Genomic DNA, 20,890 nt, shown 5'->3' with positions numbered 1-20,890 from the left:
ATGTTTGTCTGTGCCTCTGGTGGGAAAGCATACTGGATCAAGGGAGGGCCATGCTGCTCAGGGGAAGTGTGGCAGTGACAAAAGCAGTTGTCCGACTACAGCAGTTTTCATAGGCAACGTATCTGAGAAAGCTCTGATATGTTAATTAGGTGGCTCCTTTCAAAATGTGGCTTGGTTTTAAGCTGAAAGAGAGCTCAAGGAGCTTCAGGAAAGTTACAAGCGTTCGGCTTTTGTGAGTATAAAGAACCAGAATCTACACGGCGTGCATTAAGGTTACTGCATGAACTTCAAGTGGGTGACAAATAGCTGCTTGTAAAAGTAGATACAAAGACCAAAGCCCAGCTGGATGAATGGAAGGCGAGAAAGAAAGGAGTCAATGGAGACACAAAAACAAAGGATTTGTCAGATGATGTTGTGGATGCAGAAACCAAGTGGAGAGATCAGATCATAAATAGAAGGAGTAATTAGAAAATACTCCAGTGAACCGAATGCACCTTCCCAAGACCAAGATGCAGAAACTAGAAGAGGAAGAAAGGTGGCTACTGCTGTCAGAGCCACTTCCTGCAGTCTCAGAGTCAACTCCTACAATCACCACAGAGGAGGCCCCAGAACCCGAGATGGTTTCACAGCCACAAGTCTCACCTGGCAAGCAGAGTGATCCCCCCTTGTCAGGAAAAGCGTCACCCCACAAGAGTAGGAAATCCTCTACAACAATTAGATCTTTTGGCCTGGGTGGGACAATTCAAAATTTACTATGCTGTGGATGTCTGTGTATAGTAGTTGTGATATATAATACAGTGTATATAGTTGAGATGGTTGAATTGGAGTTTATAGCTAAGCAGGGAGTATTGTGTATTTAATACTTAAATAATATTTGAATAATCTTGTATATATATATATTATTTGGTTAAGCATTCTTGTTTGTTTAAATAATTAATTATGATTATGTGTAAAAATAGGTTTATTACATCACACTATACATGTGCACCGTGCTTAATGTAAACCATTAAACCTGCATTCCTGGACTCCCTTGTGCTCTTTGAATTAGTTTAATGTTTTGAAATTACAAAACATAACCGGTAGGATTACTCCCAAACCAATTATCCTCTTGCACCCCCCCCCACCCATCCCAATCTCACCACCACCATGAGGTGTAAAGTTAAAAGAAGTAAAGGCAACTTAAAAACATCTTTTTTTTTGTATTTATAGTGGGGTATTGGAAGTGTAGGAAACAAGGCTCTCTGAAAATGGTCACTACAGAAGTCTGTGAGCCTCTGACTTAGAGCTTATTGTGCTGAAAATGGTTAATTTTTCAATTTACTGGATGCTACATTTATGTATAATTTAATGTGGATGAGAAACAGAAGTGGCAGAGACTGGCTTGTCCTCCCTCACATGCCCGTTCTGCCAGTCAGTAAGACCCATGGCTAATTTCCTTCTACCTCACAATTACTTTCCTGAGCTAAACTATATCCCTCAATCCCCTGGTGTCTAAAAATCTATCTGTCTGTCTTGAAGATTGGTGTTGGGTATTGGTTTTTTTTAATAGGTAGAGAGAAAATTGTTTAAGTACCATCCAGATATTCAGCTGCTGTCCTGGGTAGCAAGTTCCAAAGATTCACACTCCCTAGGTAAAGAAATTTACTCTCATCGCTGTCCTGAATGGCCAGTTCCTTCCTTTGAGTTTGTTACCTATGATTCCCAACTCCGTAGCATCCACATTACCAAGCTCTTAAGCACTTTGCGTGCGTCACGGAGGCAGGGAGTCATGCACGTCCTTCAGCCCATCATATCCATGCCAACCTTTTGCTCAGCTACACTAACCGCAATTGCCTGCACTGCATGTGTGTATGCTTTTATGCCTTGTCTATTGAAGTGATCGCATAAATATCCCCTAAACATAGCAATTGTATCTGATTCCACCGCCTCTCCTAGTAGCGAGTTCCAGATATCAATCAAGCTCTGCTGAAAACTTCCACCTCACATCCTCTATAAGACTCCCTCCTCTCACCTTCAACCTCTGCCTCGTGGCATCTTTTTCATTTGCAAGCTGAAAAGTCTGATTTGATATTCTCACTAGTGTGATAGTTACTGAATCAATCGGTTCAGCACTGTGATGGATTCAGACCACAGCCGCAGAGCCAGTTCCACGCTGAAGCACCACAATCAAATCGCGTAAATAGTAAATGGCGTTCGGCACTGAAGACATCAAACCGCAGCCAGAAGTGAGTCCACAACCACAAGCCCCTGAGGCGATTGAACTTTGAAGTTTGGGACCCAAGACTCCTGCACCTTCCACCAGCAGCAGCGAGAGGGAGACTGGTTAAACAAAGGCAGACCACACTGAGTGCCCATTCATTTTCCTCACTCATCCTGGTCGATTTTAATCTTGCTCAATGCTTTAATCGGTGTGGAGTAACGGAGCTGACTACAGGTTCTGCCACAAGGAATCAACGAGTACACCCCCCAGTGATGGCCATAGCTGCACTCCACGTCAAATCCCCAGAAGACTACAGAAGCACCAGATCGTTCAGTCAGCCTAGAGGGAAATTACAGGCTGCAATCAATCCCATTTTAGAAGAAGAAAAGAAGTATATTTAGAAGGAGATAAAGAGCATCCGCTGTTTTGTAAGATGTCACTGTTAGTCACTAGCGCCATCTTGCCACACTCATCAAAGTTGCTGGTGAACGCAGCAGGCCAGGCAGCATCTCTAGAAAGAGGTACAGTCGACGTTTCAGGCCGAGACCTTTCGTCAGGTAAGTGAGCTAGTAAGAGATTTGGAAGTGGGAGGGGGAGATCCAAGATGACAGGAGAAGACAGGAGGGGGAGGGATGGAGCCAAGAGCTGGACAGGTGATTGGCAAAAGGGATATGAGAGGATCATGGGACAGGAGGCCCGGGGAGAAAGAAAAGTGGGAGGGGGGAACCCAGAGGATGGGCAAGGGGTATAGTGAGAGGGACAGAGGGAGAAAAAGGAGAGAGAGAGAAAGAATGTCTGTATATAAATAAATAACGGATGGGGTACGAGGGGGAGGGGGGGCATTAGCGGAAGTTAGAGAAGTCGATGTTCATGCCATCAGGTTGGAGGCTACCCAGACGGAATATAAGGTGTTGTTCCTCCAACCTGAGTGTGGCTTCATCTTTACAGTAGAGGAGGCCGTGGATAGAGATGTCAGAATGGGAATGGGATGTGGAATTAAAATGTGTGGCCACTGGGAGATCCTGCTTTCTCTGGTGGACAGAGTGTAGGTGTTCAGCAAAACGGTCTCCCAGTCTGCGTTGGGTCTCACCAATATATAAAAGGCCACATCGGGAGCACCGGACGCAGTATATCACCCCAGCCAACTCACAGATGAAGTGTCGCCTCACCTGGAAGGACTGTCAGGGGCCCTGAATGGAGGTAAGGGAGGAAGTGTAAGGGCATGTGTAGCACTTGTTTCACTTACAAGGATAAGTGCCAGGAGGGAGATCAGTGGGGAGGGATGGGGGGGACGAATGGACAAGGGAGTTGTGTAGGGAGCGATCCCTGCGGAAAGCAGAGGGGGGGGAGGGAAAGATGTGCTTAGTGGTGAGATCCTGTTGGAGGTGGCGGAAGTTACACAGAATAATATGTTGGACCCGGAGGTTGGTGGGGTGGTAGGTGAGGACCAGGGGAACCCTATTCCTAGTGGGGTGGCGGGAGGATGGAGTGAGAGCAGATGTGCGTGAAATGGGGGAGATGCGTTTAAGAGCAGAGTTGATGGTGGAGGAAGGGAAGCCCCTTTCTTTAAAAAAGGAGGACATCTCCCTCGTCCAGGAATGAAAAGCCTCATCCTGAGAGCAGATGCGGCGGAGACGGAGGAATTGCGAGAAGGGGATGGCATTTTTGCAAGAGACGGGGTGAGAAGAGGAATAGTCCAGATAGCTGTGAGAGTCAGTAGGCTTATAGTAGACATCAGTAGATAAGCTGTTTCCAGAGATAGAGACAGAAAGATCTAGAATGGGGAGGGAGGTATTGGAAATGGACCAGGTAAACTTGAGGGCAGGGTGAAAGTTGGAGGCAAAGTTAATGAAGTCAATGAGCTCAGCATGCGTGTGGGAAGCAGCGCCAATGCAGTCGTCGATGTAGCGAAGGAAAAGTCGGGGACGGATACCAGAATAGGTTTGGAACATAGATTGTTCCACAAAGCCAACAAAAAGGCAGGCACAGCTAGGACCCATACGGGTGCCCATAGCTACACCTTTACCTGGCCAATCACCTGTCCAGCTCTTGGCTCCATCCCTCCCCCTCCTGTCTTCTCCTATCATTTTGGATCTCCCCTTCCCCCTCCCACTTTCAAATCTCTTACTAGCTCTTCCTTCAGTTCGTCCTGACGAAGGGTCTTGGCCTGAAACGTCGACTGTACCTCTTCCTAGAGATGCTGCCTGGCCTGCTGCGTTCACCAGCAACTTTGATGTGTGTTGCTTGAAATTCCAGCATCCGCAGAATTCCTCGTGTTTGCCATCTTGCCAGACAGTTTCATTTTGATGTCAATCACTTCCAATTTTTGTTAAGGTTATATCCTACTATGTGCATTATTTCCTAAATGCCTTTAAATATTTTTTCATCAATTAACTGAGGATAGCATACTGAATCTGAATTGCACTTTTTCCTTACACTTCATTAATTCATCCTCCACACAATTGCATTTGTTTGATGTTGCAAGCACTGGAGAAACTCAGCGGGCCAGGCAGCACCTATGAAGGGAAACGATCAGTTAAAATGAACAGTCAATATTTTGGGTCGAGGCTGTCCAAACGAGGGGTCTCGACCCGAAATGTCGATTCACAGGTTCTCTCCACAGATGCGGCCTGATCCGCTGAGTTCCTCCAGGGCTTCATGTGTTGCTGCAGGTTTCAGAATCTGTAGTCTCTTGTGTATTGACTTTGTTTGATGTTATCCTGTTTGTTTAGACTGAAAGACTTTTAAACTTGAAGGTAATTATGAACTAATCAGGCAACTTTAGCAATCGTAACCCTAACCACACACCTAGAGCGCCATCTCATGGCAAATTATGAAACTACATCAAAGGATCCGCATAGAACATACAGAGGGCCAGGCGTGCAATGCAGTATCTGTGCTGATGGGGTTTTCTTGATAAGAAATAAGTAGTTCATTGAAAACCTTTCCCATTGTGCCCCTTCGGGGTGGTATGGCAGCGTAGCGGTTAACCTAATGCAATTACAGCACCAGTGACCCAGGTTCATTTCCTGCCACATCATTTGTATGTTCTCCCCGTGACCGTGCATGTTTCCTCCGGGTGCTCCAATTTCCTCCCACGTTGCAAAGACGTATGGGTTAGTAGGCTAATTGGTCACATGGGGGGTAATTGTGGGCTGGTTGGGCCTGTTATTGTACTGTATCTCTAAATAAAAGTACATATCTACAAATATAATCAGCTTGACAATCTACTATGTAAAAGAACGATGGCCATTTCCAATATGATCATGACTGATCTTCCAAATCCAATTCCCTGATCCAGATTTCTCCCCATACACCTTTATCCCCCGAGCCGTAGGAACAGTATCTAATCCCTTCAATATGTTTTAATGATTTGGCTTCAACTGTTCAAACTTCTAAGTAAATTTATTATCGAAGTACTGTACGTATGTGTCACCAGATACTATCCTGAGATTCGTTTTCAAAGGAATACAATAGAATCAATGAAAAGCCTCATGCAGACCGACAAGCAGTCAATGTGCAAAAGATGACAAACTGCGCAAACACAAAAAGGCAATAATGGTGATAAATAAGTAAATAAATAATGCTGAGAACATGAATTGTAGAGTTCTCGAAAGCCAGTCCATAGGTCGTGTTCAGTGATCAGTTCAGTTTTGTGGTGAGTGAAGATGTCCTCGCTGGTTCTGAAGGGTAATAACTGTTCCTGAACACGATGGTGCAGACCTTGGCTCCTGTACCTCCTTGTGATGGTAGCAATGAGAAGAGAGCATGGCCTGGATGGTGGAGGTCCTTGATGATGGATGCTGCTTTCTTGTGGCAATGCTCTTTGTAGATGTGATCAATGATGGGGAGGGCTTTTCCTGTGATGGACTGGGCCATATCCACCACTTTTTGTCAGCTTTCCATTCATGGGCATTGGTGTTTCCATACCAGGCTGTGATGCAGCCAGTCAGGATACTCTCCACTGTGTATCTATAGAAGTTTGTTTAAGTTTCAGATGACATGCCGAATCTGCACAAACTTTAGAAAGCAGAGGTGCTGCAGTGCCTGCTTTGAAACAGCACGCACGTGCTGGTCCCAGGACAGATCCTCTGAAATGATAACGCCCAGGAATTTAAAGTCACCGACACCCTCCACCTCCAAGCCCCTAATGAGGACTGGCTCATGGACACCCAGATTCATCCTCTTGTGGTCAATGATCAGCTCCTTGGTTTTGCTGACATTGAGTGAGGCGTTGTTGTGACACTGCTCAATCCCCTTTCCGTGGTGGAGAATTCCATGGGATCACCAATCTGAGGGTGAAGAAATGACTCATCATCCCAGTTTTTAATTTATCCTTAGACGGTGGCCTCTGGTCCTGAACTTAACAACCATTAGGAACATTAATTTGCCTTTCTCATTCCTAAACTTTTCTGTGTAAGGTGGTAATGGGTGTTGTAGGTTTCCCTGAGAAGCTCCAGCTTGTGCTGGCCACGTGTGAAGAACTGTGTGCTTCATATGACTCTTCCCCTTGTCCTGACCCTAGCATTGGAAGCATTATGAATGGAAGCACTGTATTGTTGAGAAGCTGTCCTGTCCAGCTCCTCTTGCATAGCCACTGCTCGAGCACCGAAGGGAGTTTGCAAGTGGAACCACAAGCAATTCACCAAGTAAATGGGTAGTGAGTCACGGATGAGTGAATGCCTCTTTCTCTTTCACTTCCAGTTCCAGAAAGAGGAAACTGTCAGGTGAACGATGAGGCAATTATAATTGCTGTTTCAGGATGCTAAAGCATTAGTTATAAGAACAAAACAGCATAGCTGAAAGGGATTATGTTAAATGCAACACTGAAAACAAGCAATTCTGTGAAGAAAGTAAGCATTTCGTGAACGATTATTATAATTGGATCGGTATCCCATTAAGCTCAGGAAAAATTAGGTTAGTGGAAACCTGGAAGTTGTTATCTATTCCTGGTCTGCTCCCTCAGATATTGCAGTATGATACAAGGAAACATGATGGTTAATTGCTGACATAGATAGTTTGGACCAAATAACCTATTTGCAGGTCATGATTTTTCTGGGACTGGGTGCACACCAGAAGAAAATAGACAGCAAGTGTTGGCAGGGTCTTTGAGCAGTAGTACATTGGAATTCTCTTTTTGCCGTCTTGTCCACTTGCTTATTTTGTTAATAACACTCAACGAAACACTGCTTGCATTCAAGATGCTTACAATGGCATCTAGCCTCATGTTACAGTGGTAAGGATGTGGTCTACAAATTACAGTGGTAGATAGAAAATTCATGCCAAAAGGGCAATGTTACAATAGTCATGGGGGGGGGGTGGAATTTCACTATGCAGGTAGACTGGGAGAATCAGGCTGGTGCTGGATTCCAAGATGGGGAATTTCCAGAATGCCTATGTGATGGCTTTCTAGAGCAGCTCATGATTGAGGCCACTAGGGGATTAGCTATTCTGGATTGCGTGTTGTGCAGTGAATCAGATTTGTTTAGTGAGCTTAAGGTAGAAGACTCATTAGGAGCAAGTGATCATAATTGAACAGATTCACCCTGAAATTTGGGAAGGTGAAGCTAAAGTCGGATGTATCAGTATCAGAGAGGAGTTGGCCAGAATTGATTGGAAAAGAGCACTGGCAGGGATGATGGCAGAGCAGCAATGGCTGGAATTTCTGGAAGCAATTTGGAAGGAACAGGATATATATACATCTCAAAGAGAAAGACGTACTCTCAAGGAAAGATGGCTTTCCTTTACCAATGAAGTCAAAGTCAACATAAAAGCCAAAGAGAGGGCATATAATAGAGCAAAAATTAGCGGGAAGTTAGAGGATTGGGAAGCTTTTAAAAATCAACAGAAGGCAACAAAAGTCATTGAAAAGGTAAAGATGGAATACAAAAATAAGCTATCCAATAATTTTAAAGAGGATACCAAAAGCTTCTTCAGATACATAAAATGTAAGAGAGGCAGGAGTGGATATTGAACCGCTGGAAAACGATGCTGGAGAGGTAGCAATGGAGGACAAGGCAATGGCGGATGAACTGAATAAGTATTCTTTACTGTGGAAGACGCTAGCAGTATTGTGGAAGTTCCAGGTGTCAGGGGTCATGGAGTATGTGACGTTACCATTACTAGAGCAAAGGTTCTTGGGAAACTGAAAGGTCTGAAGATAGATAAGTCACCTATACCGGATGGAATACATCCCAGGGTTCTGAAAGAGGTGGCTGAAGAGATTGTAGAGACATTGGTAATGATCTTTCAAGAATCACTAGATTCTGGAATGGTTCCAGAAGACTAAGACATTGCAAATATCACTTCACTCTTTAAGAAGGGAGAGAGGCAGGAGAAAGGAAATATACCAGTTAGTCTGACCTCAGTGGTTAGGAAGATATTGGAGTTGATTGTTAAAGATGAGGTCTCAGGGTACTTGGGAGTACATGATAAAATAGGCTGTAGTCAGCATGGCTTCCTTGAGGAAAAATCTTGCCTGACAAATCTGTTGGAAACCTTTCAAGAAATAACAAGCAGGATAAACAAAGGAGAATTGGTTGATGTTGTGTACTTGGATTTTGAGAAGGCCTTTGACAAGGTGCCACACATGAGGCTGCTTTACAAGCTACAAGCCCTTGGTATTACTGGAAAGATACTCATAAGGATAACGCAGTGGCTGATAGGCAGGAGGCAAAGAGTGGGAATAAAGGGAGCCTTTTCTGGTTGGCTGCCAGTGACTAGTAGTGTTCCACAAGGGTCTATATTGGGACCAATTCTTTTTATTGCTATATGTCAATGATTTGGATGATAGAATTGATGGCTTTGTTGCAAAGTCTGCAGACAATATGAAGATAGGTGGAGGGGCAGGTAGTATTGAGGAAGTAGAGAGACTACAGAAGGACAGACAGATTAGGAGACTGGGCAAAGAAGTGGCAGATCGAATACAGTGTTGGGAAATGTATGGTCAAGCACTTTAGAAGAAGAACTGAAAGAGTTGACTATTAGATTAGATTATGAGAACACTCAGTCCTCGTTTATTGTCATTTAGAAATGCATACATGCATTAGGAAATGATACAATGTTCCTCCAGAGTGATATCACAGAAAAACAGGACAAACCAAAGACTAATACTGACAGCACCACATAATTATAACATATAGTTAAAGCAATGCAAAGCAATACCATAATGTGATAAAGAACAGACCATGGGCACGGTAAAAGGAGTCTTAAAGTCCCGAGTCAATCAGCTCCCGAGTCCCCAGTAGCAGGAGGCAAAGGGAGAAACTCCCTGCCATAAACCTCCAGGCACCGACAACTGCTGATGCATTGGAAGCACCAGACCACAGCCGACACTGAGTCCGTCCATCCGAAAACTTCGAGCCTCCCACCAGCCCCTCCGATACAGCCTCCCGAGTGCTATCCTCTGCCGAGCGCTTACAACCTCTCCACGGCCACCGAAACAAGCAAAGCCGAGGATTCGGGGCCTTCTCTGGAGATTCTGGACCACACAGTAACAGCAACAGCGAAACGGGCATTTCAGAAATTTCTCCAAATTTTCCTCCATACTCACGTCTGTCTCCAGCAAATCAGAATTGTACATGGTCCCCTACTTGACAAATAACAGACATCACCACCGAAGTGGCCACGCACGCTGCGTCACGCCGCCATCTCCTCATCCTCCTGACTATTTTCTAAATGGAGAGAAAAAAAAACTAAGGTGCAAGGGGACTTGGGAGTACTTGTACAGAATTCCCTAAAGGTTAATTTGCAGGTTGAGTCTGTGGTGAGGAAGGCAAATGTGTTGTTAGCATTCATTTCAAGAGGACTAGAATATAAAAGCAAGGATGTAATGTTGAGACTTTATAAAGCACTGGGAGGCCTCACTTGGAGTATTGTGAGCAGGTTTGGGCCCCTTAGCTGTGAAAGGATGTGTTGAAACTGGAGAGGGTTCGAAGGAAGTTCAGGAAAATGATTCCAGGATTGAATGGCTTGTCATATGAAGAGTGTTTGTTGGCTCTGGGCCTGTATTCACTGGAATTCAGAAGAATGAGGTTTAATCTAATTGAAGCCTATCAAATGGTGAATGGTCTTGACAGAGTGGATGTGGAGAGGATATTTCCAACGGTGGGGGAGTCTAAAACCAGAGAACACAGCCTCAGAATAGAGGGATGTCCTTTTAGGACAGAGATGAGGAGGAATTTCTTCAGCCAGTGAGTGGTGAACTTGTGGAGCTCTTTGCCACAGGCAGCTGTGGAGCCAAGTCTTCATGGCGGAGCAGACTTAATGGGCCAAATGGCCTAATTCTGCTTCTATAGCTATTGGTCTCATGTTACTGGCAGCTTTGGATACCAACTTTAATCGCCATCTCTTCATTTTCTAAGGGAGAATCTCAGGATTCAGGATGACTAACAACCACATCAAAGTTGCTGGTGAACGCAGCAGGCCAGGCAGCATCTCTAGGAAGAGGTACAGTCGACATTTCAGGCCGAGACCCTTCGTCTCTGCACCTCTTCCTAGAGATGCTGCCTGGCCTGCTGTGTTCACCAGCAACTTTGATGTGTGTTGCTTGAATTTCCAGCATCTGCAGAATTCCTGTTGTTTGACTAACAACCACCCTGGTTTTGTGCACTCTGAGGCAGCCGATGATGACAAAGTGGGAACAGCAATCTCGCCTGCACCTACTTTGTGCATTTTGTAATTCTTCTTTGCAGAAAGACTACACAATGAACAGTTAAATATTTAATTTGAACTTGCAGTGCAATAAAGTAGAAGACACTGACCATAAAACCACATAAAACGTTTGACATTTTGAAACTATTTTCCATACAACCTCCCTTTCTGTCTGCTCATTCACTCAAACACAGTAACATTTTAAAGGTAAGATATAGTGGAAATGTAGAGTTATGGGAGGTTATTATTTAATTCTATTCTACTTTCACTTCTGCCTATTCTATTGTTTATGCATTTCAGTGGGATATTATAGATCACAGAAAGAACAGCTAAACAGACTTGTCAGCTCCCAAATGTTCCTCAATGACCTGTAATGATGTAATATATGCTACAGTTATTTCATTCTAAACGGGCGATAGAAAGAGAGAAAGTGATTGAGGAATGCAATTCCATTTTGGCTGAAGGAATTAAAACTGGATGTTTTCTTAATGATAGAATATTGCAGAAGAGAAAATTGATTTAGATGGTGTCTGTGAGCAGCCAGTCCATAAAGTAACAGAAGTAATCAAAAAGACAAAATTCAGTGTTTTCATTTATCTCCTGGCGTGTGAGGTTTGGAAGTGAGTTAGCCCTCTCTGGAATACTGCACCTTCAATCGAGTATATTCAAGATTCAGGTGGACAGAGTTTTGGTCTACTGGGGTTGGGGGTGTCAGGAGCTAAGGGGATTGCGCAGAAAAGTGGCGTTTAGAGTGGCCGTGATCTTATTGAATGGTTGAGTAGGCTTGAGGGGTCATATGATTATTGTGGTCATGCTCCTATACCCGATAGATAGATAGATACTTTATTGATTCCAAAGGAAATTACAGTGTCACTGTAGCATTGTAAGTGCACAGACATACAAAGATACAAATATTAGAAGAGAAGTAAGAAAGATTATAAAATAAGTTACCTCAAACAGTCTAACGGGGGGGGGGGGGTCATTATAGAGCCTAATGGCCGAGGGTAAGAATGACCTCATATAGTGCTCTTTGGAGCAGTGTAGTTGTCGTAGTCTATTACTAAAAGTGCTCTTCTGTTCAGTCAAGGTGGCACGTAGGGGGTGAGAAACGTTGTCCAGAATTGCAGGATTTTCTGTAGGGTCCTTTGTTCTACCACAGCCCCCAGTGTGTCCAGTTTGACTCCGATAACAGAGCCAGCCTTTCCAATCAGGTTATTGAGTCTGTTGGCATCACCCAGTGTTGATGCCATTGCCGCAGCTCACCACTGCATCGAAGATTGTACTGGCGACAGCAGACTGGTAGAACATGCGAAGGAGAGGCCTGCAGAATCCTGTTCTCAGGGAATATATACTGAAATGGGGGAATTATTGGACAGATTAACCAGAAGATTTCTAGGACATGGCTAGCTTTATTTACTTGTTAGGCAGTCTGTTGTAGTCAAGTACGCTGTAAATAATGTGATTGAGAATGTAGCAGAATAGGTGCAGAGTCTCCATTTCCTGAGGAGACTGAGGTGAATGAGTCTCTCCTCCCTCCCATTTTAACCAGATTTCACAGGCAGACCGTTGAGAGTGTCCTGACCAGCTGCATCACTGTCTGGTATGGGAATTGGGAATTGCAAGCCATCTAATCACAAGTCCCTACAAAGATTTGAGAGGATCATCGGGGTCTCTCTAACACCATTCAGAGATATTTATCAGGAGCGCTGCCTATGCAGGGCCCTTAGCAATGTCAATGGTCCCCCTGCCCATCCGTCCAACAATCTCTTTGACCCCTTACCGTCAGGCAGGAGGTACCCTAACATCAGGACAAGGACTGTTAGGATGGGAAACAGCTTCTTCTCTCAAGCTACAAGATGACTGAACTTCCTGCCACCGCCCAGGTCTCATCACGTATGAAGCACCAGTGGCATTATACTGTTTACCCTTTAATTTGGGCATTAAGTGCACCTTATTGTTTGCTAATTTATTTATGGTAACGCTACTTTGTATGTTGTGTATGTGAGTTATATGTGCTGTGTTGTGCACCTTGGTCTGGAGGAGTGTTACCTCATTTGGCAGTGTACGTGTGTTTGGTTGAATGACGATAAACTGAACTTGAACTTGAAGGGAAGTTCCTTCTAATGGAACAATCCGGAACAAGGGTGCCTCTGCTCTTCTAGCCTTTGATGGTCACCCTGCCCTGGCTAGTTGGTCAGAAACCTTCCCTGATCCTGGGTGGCAAAAGATTGGGTGTGGTATTCCACCACAAACATCGCTCGGTTTAGTGAATTCAAAGACTCAAAATCAAACAACGTCCAAGAAATAAAATGAATACAGAGTTTGTGAATGGTCTGTGTTTTGGACTTTGTGTTCCACCAGCTTTCTTTGATGGAGAACAGCACACCCTCAGTCTTCCAGCAGTCAACAGTATCGTCTTCATCCTGCGCTTCCTGGAGAACCTCTGCCACAGCCTGCACTCAGACAACCTCTTCAGCAGCCAGCCCTTCACCATACACAACACAACCTCCCAGACCTCAGTGGAATATGAGAGTGACAGGATGCATGCAGGTACGGCACTATGTATGTACCGCTGTTGGATGTTATTGCTGGCTTTATAGAGAAATGTCGACAAAGCTAATAAATTAACCCTGCAAATTCTATGTGGGTAGTGGTTTGGGGAAGAGAATTAAATAAATTAAGACAAGTTCTTGATATTTTCAAGGGGAAGTGATGTCTTTGAAGTTCTGGAGGCTTTGTGTTAATATTGTCCAAAACCTGATCTTGCATTAGGCGCCTGGCTGCCAAAAATCATCACCTCAGTTTGCTGCGAGTGAAATAATATTGTACTCTTTAACTGATTCCACCTCATTCCCTTTTATGCTCTTGCTGTAAAATTCACAAATTCCCCCAAATAAGCTTCAAAACCAATGCTTGTAAAGGTGTCTGGTTCCATTATTGATTAAGGCATCTGGTCTCTCTACCTACGAATGATTTCAGCAAAGAATGGTTTGTTGCATGTGGGGACATGAAGTAGATTAGACCTGTGCTCTATGAAGAATGAAAGGTAATCATATTGAAATATATACTGTAAACAAAAATCTTAAAGGGCTCAGTGAGGTAGATATAGAGTTATGCTTCTCCTGCCCTGCATAACTAATCACTTGGAACCCACTGGCCAGTATTATGCATTTTAAGATTTATGGTAGAGCTTTTAATGGAGACTGATCTGGTTAGATGAAATGTGATAACATCGACTGAAGTCAGCATGGCTTCCTTAAGGGCAATTCTTGCCTGACAAATCTGTTGAAATAACAGGTAGGATAGACAAAGGAGAGTTAGTGGATTTTGTTTACTTGGATTTTCAGAAGGCCTTTGAAAAGGTGCCTCACATCAGCTACTAAACAAGATGAGGGCTTGTGGTATTATAGGAAAGGTACTAGCATGGACAGAATATTGGCTCACTGGAAGAATGCAATAAAGGGTCCTGGGAATAAAAGACACCTTTTCTGGTTTCCTGCTGGTGAATAATGGTGTTCTGCAGAGGTCAGAGCTGGGTATGTGACTTTTCACATTATATGTAAATGACTTGGATGATGGAATTGATGGCTTTGTAGCTAGGTTTCAGGTTCAAGTTTAACTTTAATTGTCATTCAATCATACACATGAACACAGCCAAACAAAACAGAGTTCCTCTGGGGCCAAGGTGCAAAACACAGTAACAATAGTCACACACAGCACAAAGCACATATAACACGTATAAGATAGCAGTAAACATAAAGTCACACAAAAATATAGCCCAAATCCCTGAGTCCAAGGATGTTGTCAGCAAGAACAAGCCTGCCGCAATATGCAGACGAACACAATCTAACTTGTCTTCTACCAAACAAGCACAGGAGGGCAGGTAGGGTTGAGGAAGCAGGGAGTCTGCAGAAGCACTTGGGCAGGCTGGGAGAATGGGCAAAGAAGTGGCAGATGGAATATAGTGTAGGGAAGTGTATGGAGGAAGGAATAAAGGCATAGGTTAATTTCTACATGGAGATATATCAGAAATCAGAGGTGTAAAGGGACTTAGGAGAGCTTGTGCAAGATTCAGTAAAGATCAACTTGTTGGTTGAGTCAGTTGTAAGGAAGGCAGATGCAATGTTAGCATTCATTTTGAGAGGACTACAATATAAAAGCAAGCATGTAATGCTGAGGCTTTATAAAGCATTGGTAGGGCCGCACTTGGGAGCATTGTGAACAGTTTTAGGGCCCTCATCTAAGAAAAGATGTGCTGGAGTTGGAAAAGTTCTGGAGAAAGTTCACGAGAAAGATTCTGGGAATTAAAGTATGAACATACGAGGAGTGTTTGACCTGAACTTGTTTAGAAGGATGAGGGGGATCTCACTGAAACCCAGAAGTATTGAAAGACCTGGAAAGAGTGGATGTGGAGAGGGTGCTTTCAGTAGTGAGAAAGTCTAGGACTAAAGGGCACAGACTGAGATTAAAGGGCATCTTTTGAGAACAAACGTGAGAAAGTATTTCTTTAGCTAGAGGTTAGAGAATCTGTGAAATTCATTGACCAGACAGTTGCTGAGGCCAAGAAACTGGGTCTATCTAAAGTGAGGGTTGATAAGTTTTTGATTAGTAAGTGCGTCAAAGGTTACAGGGAGAAGGTGGGAGAATGGGGTTGAGAGTGAATAATAAATCAGGCATGAACGTCATGTGGAACAGAATGGCCTAATTTTCTCCTGTGTTTTCTGTCCTTCTGAATTTATGGATTCTGTAGGGGCTAATGTACGTGCTGAGGAGATATCTGCCACTTGATTAGTAAACAGGTACTGAGAGACTGATCAGTGGTTGACAATACCGAGTACACACTTCTCCATCAGTGGTGGGTTCGGACACATTGCTGGTACCCACCTGTGGCTCTCTGCTCTCCAGAAATTACCTGGCCTTAACGCTGCCTCTGCCTTCCTTTTCTTTTGGATAGCTCAGGGCTTCTGCTTATTTTCCATTTTATCCTTTCTAACTCACCTGCAGTTTAGCAAATTCTCACACATTGTCCGTTGTTTCAGTTTATTAGTCACCAGTAATTGTTATTGATGGTGAGAGCTCTTGTATTTGAATGAAGATTGTGCTAATCAGACTGAATAAACAAATGCACCTCCACAAATATGCACACTTCCCCTCACTTGTACATTTACACACTCATACACACTTCCCCTCACTCATACATTTACACACACACACTTCCCCTCACTCGTACATTCACACACATTTACACACTTTCCCTCACTCGTACATTTACACATATCTACACACTCATACATTCACACACTCTACACACTTCCCAACACTTGTACATTCACACACATTTACACACTTCCCCTCACTCGTATATTTACACACACATCTACACACTTCCCATCACTTGTACAGTCACACACACCTACACACTTCCCCTCACTCGTACAGTTACACACACATCTACACACTTCTCATCACTTGTACATTCACACACATCTACACACTTCCCCTCGCTCGTACATTTACACACACATTTACACACTTCCCATCACTTGTACATTCACACACTCTGCACACTTTCCATCACTCCTACATTCACGCACATTTACACACTTCCCCTCACTCATACGTTTACACACATATTTACACACTTCCCCTTGCTCGAACATTTACACATATCTACACACTCGTACATTCACACACATTTACACACTTCCCCTCGCTCGTACATTCACACACCCTGCACACTTCCCCTCACTCATACATTCACACACTCTGCACACTTCCCCTCACTCGTACATTTACACACATTTACACACTTTCCCTCACTCGTACATTTACACATATCTACACACTCATACATTCACACACTCTACACACTTCCCAACACTTGTACATTCACACACATTTACACACTTCCCCTCACTCATATATTTACACACACATCTACACACTTCCCATCACTTGTACATTCACACACACCTACACACTTCCCCTCACTCGTACATTTACACACACATCTACACACTTCCCATCACTTATACATTCACACACATCTACACACTTCCCCTCGCTCGTACATTTACACACTTCCCATCACTCGTACATTCACACACTCTGCACACTTCCCCTCACTCGTACATTTACACACATAAACACTTCCCATCACTCCTACATTCACACACATTTACACACTTCCCCTCACTCATACATTTACACACATATCTACACACTTCCCTCGCTCGAACATTTACACACATCTACACACTCGTACATTCACACACATTTACACACTTGCCCTCGCTCATACATTCACACACCCTGCACACTTCCCCTCACTCATACATTCACACACTCTGCACACTTCCCCTCACTCATACATTTACACTCACATCTATACACTTCCCCTCGCTCGTACATTCACACACCCTGCACACTTCCCCTCACTTGTACATTCACACACTCTGCACACTTCCCCTCACTTGTACATTTACACACATACACACTTCCCATCACTCGTACATTCACACACATTTACACACCTTCCCTCACTCGTACATTTACACAAACGTCTACACACTTCCCCTCCCTCGTACATTCACACATATCTACACACTCATACATTCACACACTCTACACACTTCCCAACACTTGTACATTCACACACTCTGCACACTTCCCCTCACTCGTACATTTACACACACATCTACACACTTCCCTTCACTTGCACATTTACACATACATCTACACTCTTCCCATCATTTGTACATTCACACACATCTACACACTTCTCCTCGCTCGTACATTTACACACACATCTACACACTTCCCTTCACTCGCACATTTACACACACACCTACACACTTCCTGTCACTTGTACATTCACACACTGCACACCTCCCCTCACCCGTATATTTACACACACTCTTACACACTTCCCCTCACTCGTACATTTACACACACATCTACACACTTCCCCTCTCTTGTACATTCACATACTACACACACACACACACACACACACACACACACACACACACACACACACAGAAACATACACACACGCGTGCACACACACCCACACTAGTCAGGGGAATAGAGACAATTCTCTGTCACTAGGATGGAGAGTAACAAAGGTTGTGTACTTGCCTCGTGCCCATGATCAGTACATCTCATATGATCTGCAGAGAAATTTAGATCCAGTTGTTGTAGTCTATATGGGTTCCAACAGCCTAGGGAAAAGAAGGAAAGAGGTTCTTCTGAGGGAATTTGGGCAGTTACAGACTAAATTAACCAAGAGGGGCTGGTGCGAGGCTATTACTGCTCGGGATGTCAGAGTTTGGAATTCATTTCAACACTATCTGTAAACAGTTTGTATGTCCTTCCTTCCTGTAATCACATGGGTTCCCTCCAAGCTCCGGTTTCCTCCCACATACCAAAGGCGAACCAATTAGTGTGTTAATTGGTCATTGTAGATTGTCCTGTCATTAGGCTGGGGTTAATTAGATGGGTTGCTGGGCATGTGGCTCGTTGGTCGGTGAGGGCCTGTTCTGTGCTGTATCTCCAAATAAGTAGCTAGATGGGTAGATAGAATGATAAGTACATAAGTAAATAGGTAGATAGATAAATAAATACATAAAGAAATAGATAAATACAGCAATAATCTTTGGATTGTTACCTAGGGCATGTGCAAATTTTTCTTGGGTTCATGAGATCAGAGAGCTAAATGTGAGGCTCAAAGATTGTTGTGGGAGAAATGAGTTTGAATTTGTGAAACATTCACGTCAATCTTGGGGAAGGAGGGAGCTCTTCCAATGGGACACTCAATCTGGACCATATTGGGTCCAGGCTCCTGGCAAATTGCAATAACTAGAGCTATGAATAGAGCTTTAAACTAAATAACTGAGGGTTGAGTTCCACAGCTTGGAAAAGTGAGGATAAAGTAAAAGGAAGGGGAGTACAGGAGAGGTTATGGAAGTCTTCAGAATAGAGAATATAACTAGAAAGTGGAAAGGATTTAATCGAAGGCAACATGGAGACAAAAATGAAAGCATGCAGTATATGGAATAAGGTAGATGTTTTCTGGGACAGCTAGAAATTGGCATGCATGACGTTATGGGTATCAAAGAGTCATGTTTGAGGTAAGATCACAGCTGAGAGCTTAACATCCAAGGATAGACATTATATCAAAAGTTCAGATAGGTAGATAGAGGTGTTGGGGATTTTTTGGTTAAAAAAAAATGAAATCAAATCCTTAGAAAGAAGTGGCATAGGATCAGAAGATACAGAATCCTTGAGGGTACAGGTAAGAAACTGCAAGGATGTAAAGAAACAAGCAAGAGAAAATCTGCAGATGGAAATCCAAGTAAAACACACAAAATACTGGAGGAACTCAGCAGGCCAGGCAGCATCAATGGGAAAGAGTAAACAGTTGAAGTTTCAGGCCAGGACCCTTCAGCAGGACTGGAAAAGAGAGATGAGAAGTCAGAGTAAGAAGGTGGGGGGAGGGGAGGGAAAAGTACAAGGTAGTAGGTGATAGGTGAAACCGGGAGGGGGAGGGGTGAAGTAAGGAGCAGGGAATTGACTGGTGAAAGGGATAAAGGGTGGAGAAGGGGGAATCTGATAGGGGAGGATGGAAGGCCATGGGAGAAAGGGAAGGAGGAGGAGCACCAGAGGGAGGTGATGGTTGAGAGAGGGAAATGGGAATGGGGAATGCTGAAGGAGAGGGTGGAGGCAATTATCAGAAGTTGTACTCAACTCAAAAGAATAATGTGGGCTGCATAGGTGACTATCGCCCGGTGGCACTCACATTGACAGTGATGAAATGCTTTGAGAGGTTGGTCATGACTGAACTGAACTCCTGTCCTCAGCAAGGACCTGGACCCATTACAATTTGCCTATCACCACAATAGGTCAACAGCAGAAGCAATCTCAATGGCTCTCCACACGGCTTTAGACCACCTGACACACAAACACCTACGTCAGGATGTTGTTCATTGACTGTAGCTCAGCATTTAATACCATCATTCCCACAATCCTGATCGAGAAGTTACAGAACCTGGGCCTCTGTACCTCCCTCTGCAATTGGATCCTCGACTTCCTAACCAGAAGACCACAGTGTGTGCGGATTGGTGATAACATCTCCTCCTCGCTGACAATCAACACTGGCGCACCTCAGGGGTGTGTGCTTAGCCTACTGCTCTACTCTCTATATACACATGACTGTGTGGCTAAGCATAGCTCAAATACCATCTATAAATTTGCTGATGATACAACCATTGTTGGTAGAATCTCAGGTGGTGACGGGAGGGCATACAGGAGTGAGATATGCCAACTAGTGGAATGGTGCCACAGCAACAACCTGGTATTCAACGTCAGTAAGATGAAAGAGCTGATTGTGGACCTCAGGAAGGGTAAGGTGAAGGAACACATACCAATCTTCACAGAGGGATCAGAAGTGGAGAGAGTGAGCAGTTTCAAGTTCCTGGGTGTCAAAATCTCTGAGGATCTAACCTGGTCCCAACATATCGCTGTAGTTATAAAGAAGGCAAGACAGCGGCTATACTTCATTAGGAGTTTGAAGAGATTTGGTATGTCAACAAATACACTCAAAAACTTCTATAGTTGTACTGTGGAGAGCACTCTGACAGACTGTATCACTGTCTGGTATGGAGGGGCTACTGCACAGGACCGAAAGAAGCTGCAGAAGATTGTAAATCTAGTCAGCTCCATCTTGGGTACTAGCCTACAAAGTACCCAGGACATCTTCAGGGAGCGGTGTCTCAGAAAGGCAGCGTCCATTATTAAGGGTCTCCAGCACCCAGGGCATGCCCTTTTCTCACTGTTAGCATCAGGTAGGAGGTACAGAAGCCTGAAGGCACACACTCAGCGATTCAGGAACAGCTTCTTCCCCTCTGCCATCCGATTCCTAAATGGATATTTAACCCTTGGACACTACCTCACCTTTTTTAATATACAATATTTCTGTTTTTGCTCGTTTATTAATCTATTCAATATACATATACTGTAATTGATTTACTTATTTAT

At 43.9% G+C, this 20,890-nt stretch overlaps 1 protein-coding gene across 1 annotated transcript in view; it reads left to right on the top strand.

The window, feature by feature from the left end:
* scml4 (Scm polycomb group protein like 4) overlaps positions 1–20,890 on the top strand; it is a 94,752-nt gene that overhangs the window by 52,802 nt on the left and 21,060 nt on the right. The window contains exon 5 of the mRNA XM_072277607.1: positions 13,214–13,402. Coding sequence (XP_072133708.1) covers positions 13,214–13,402 — 189 coding nt within the window. The remainder of the gene's footprint in view (positions 1–13,213; positions 13,403–20,890) is intronic.

Source organism: Mobula birostris, chromosome 2, assembly GCF_030028105.1.
Source record: "Mobula birostris isolate sMobBir1 chromosome 2, sMobBir1.hap1, whole genome shotgun sequence".
Taxonomy (NCBI): Eukaryota; Metazoa; Chordata; class Chondrichthyes; order Myliobatiformes; family Myliobatidae; genus Mobula; species Mobula birostris.
Note: the sequence above shows the minus strand (reverse complement) of the source record. Positions and strands in the feature narration are given on the sequence as shown.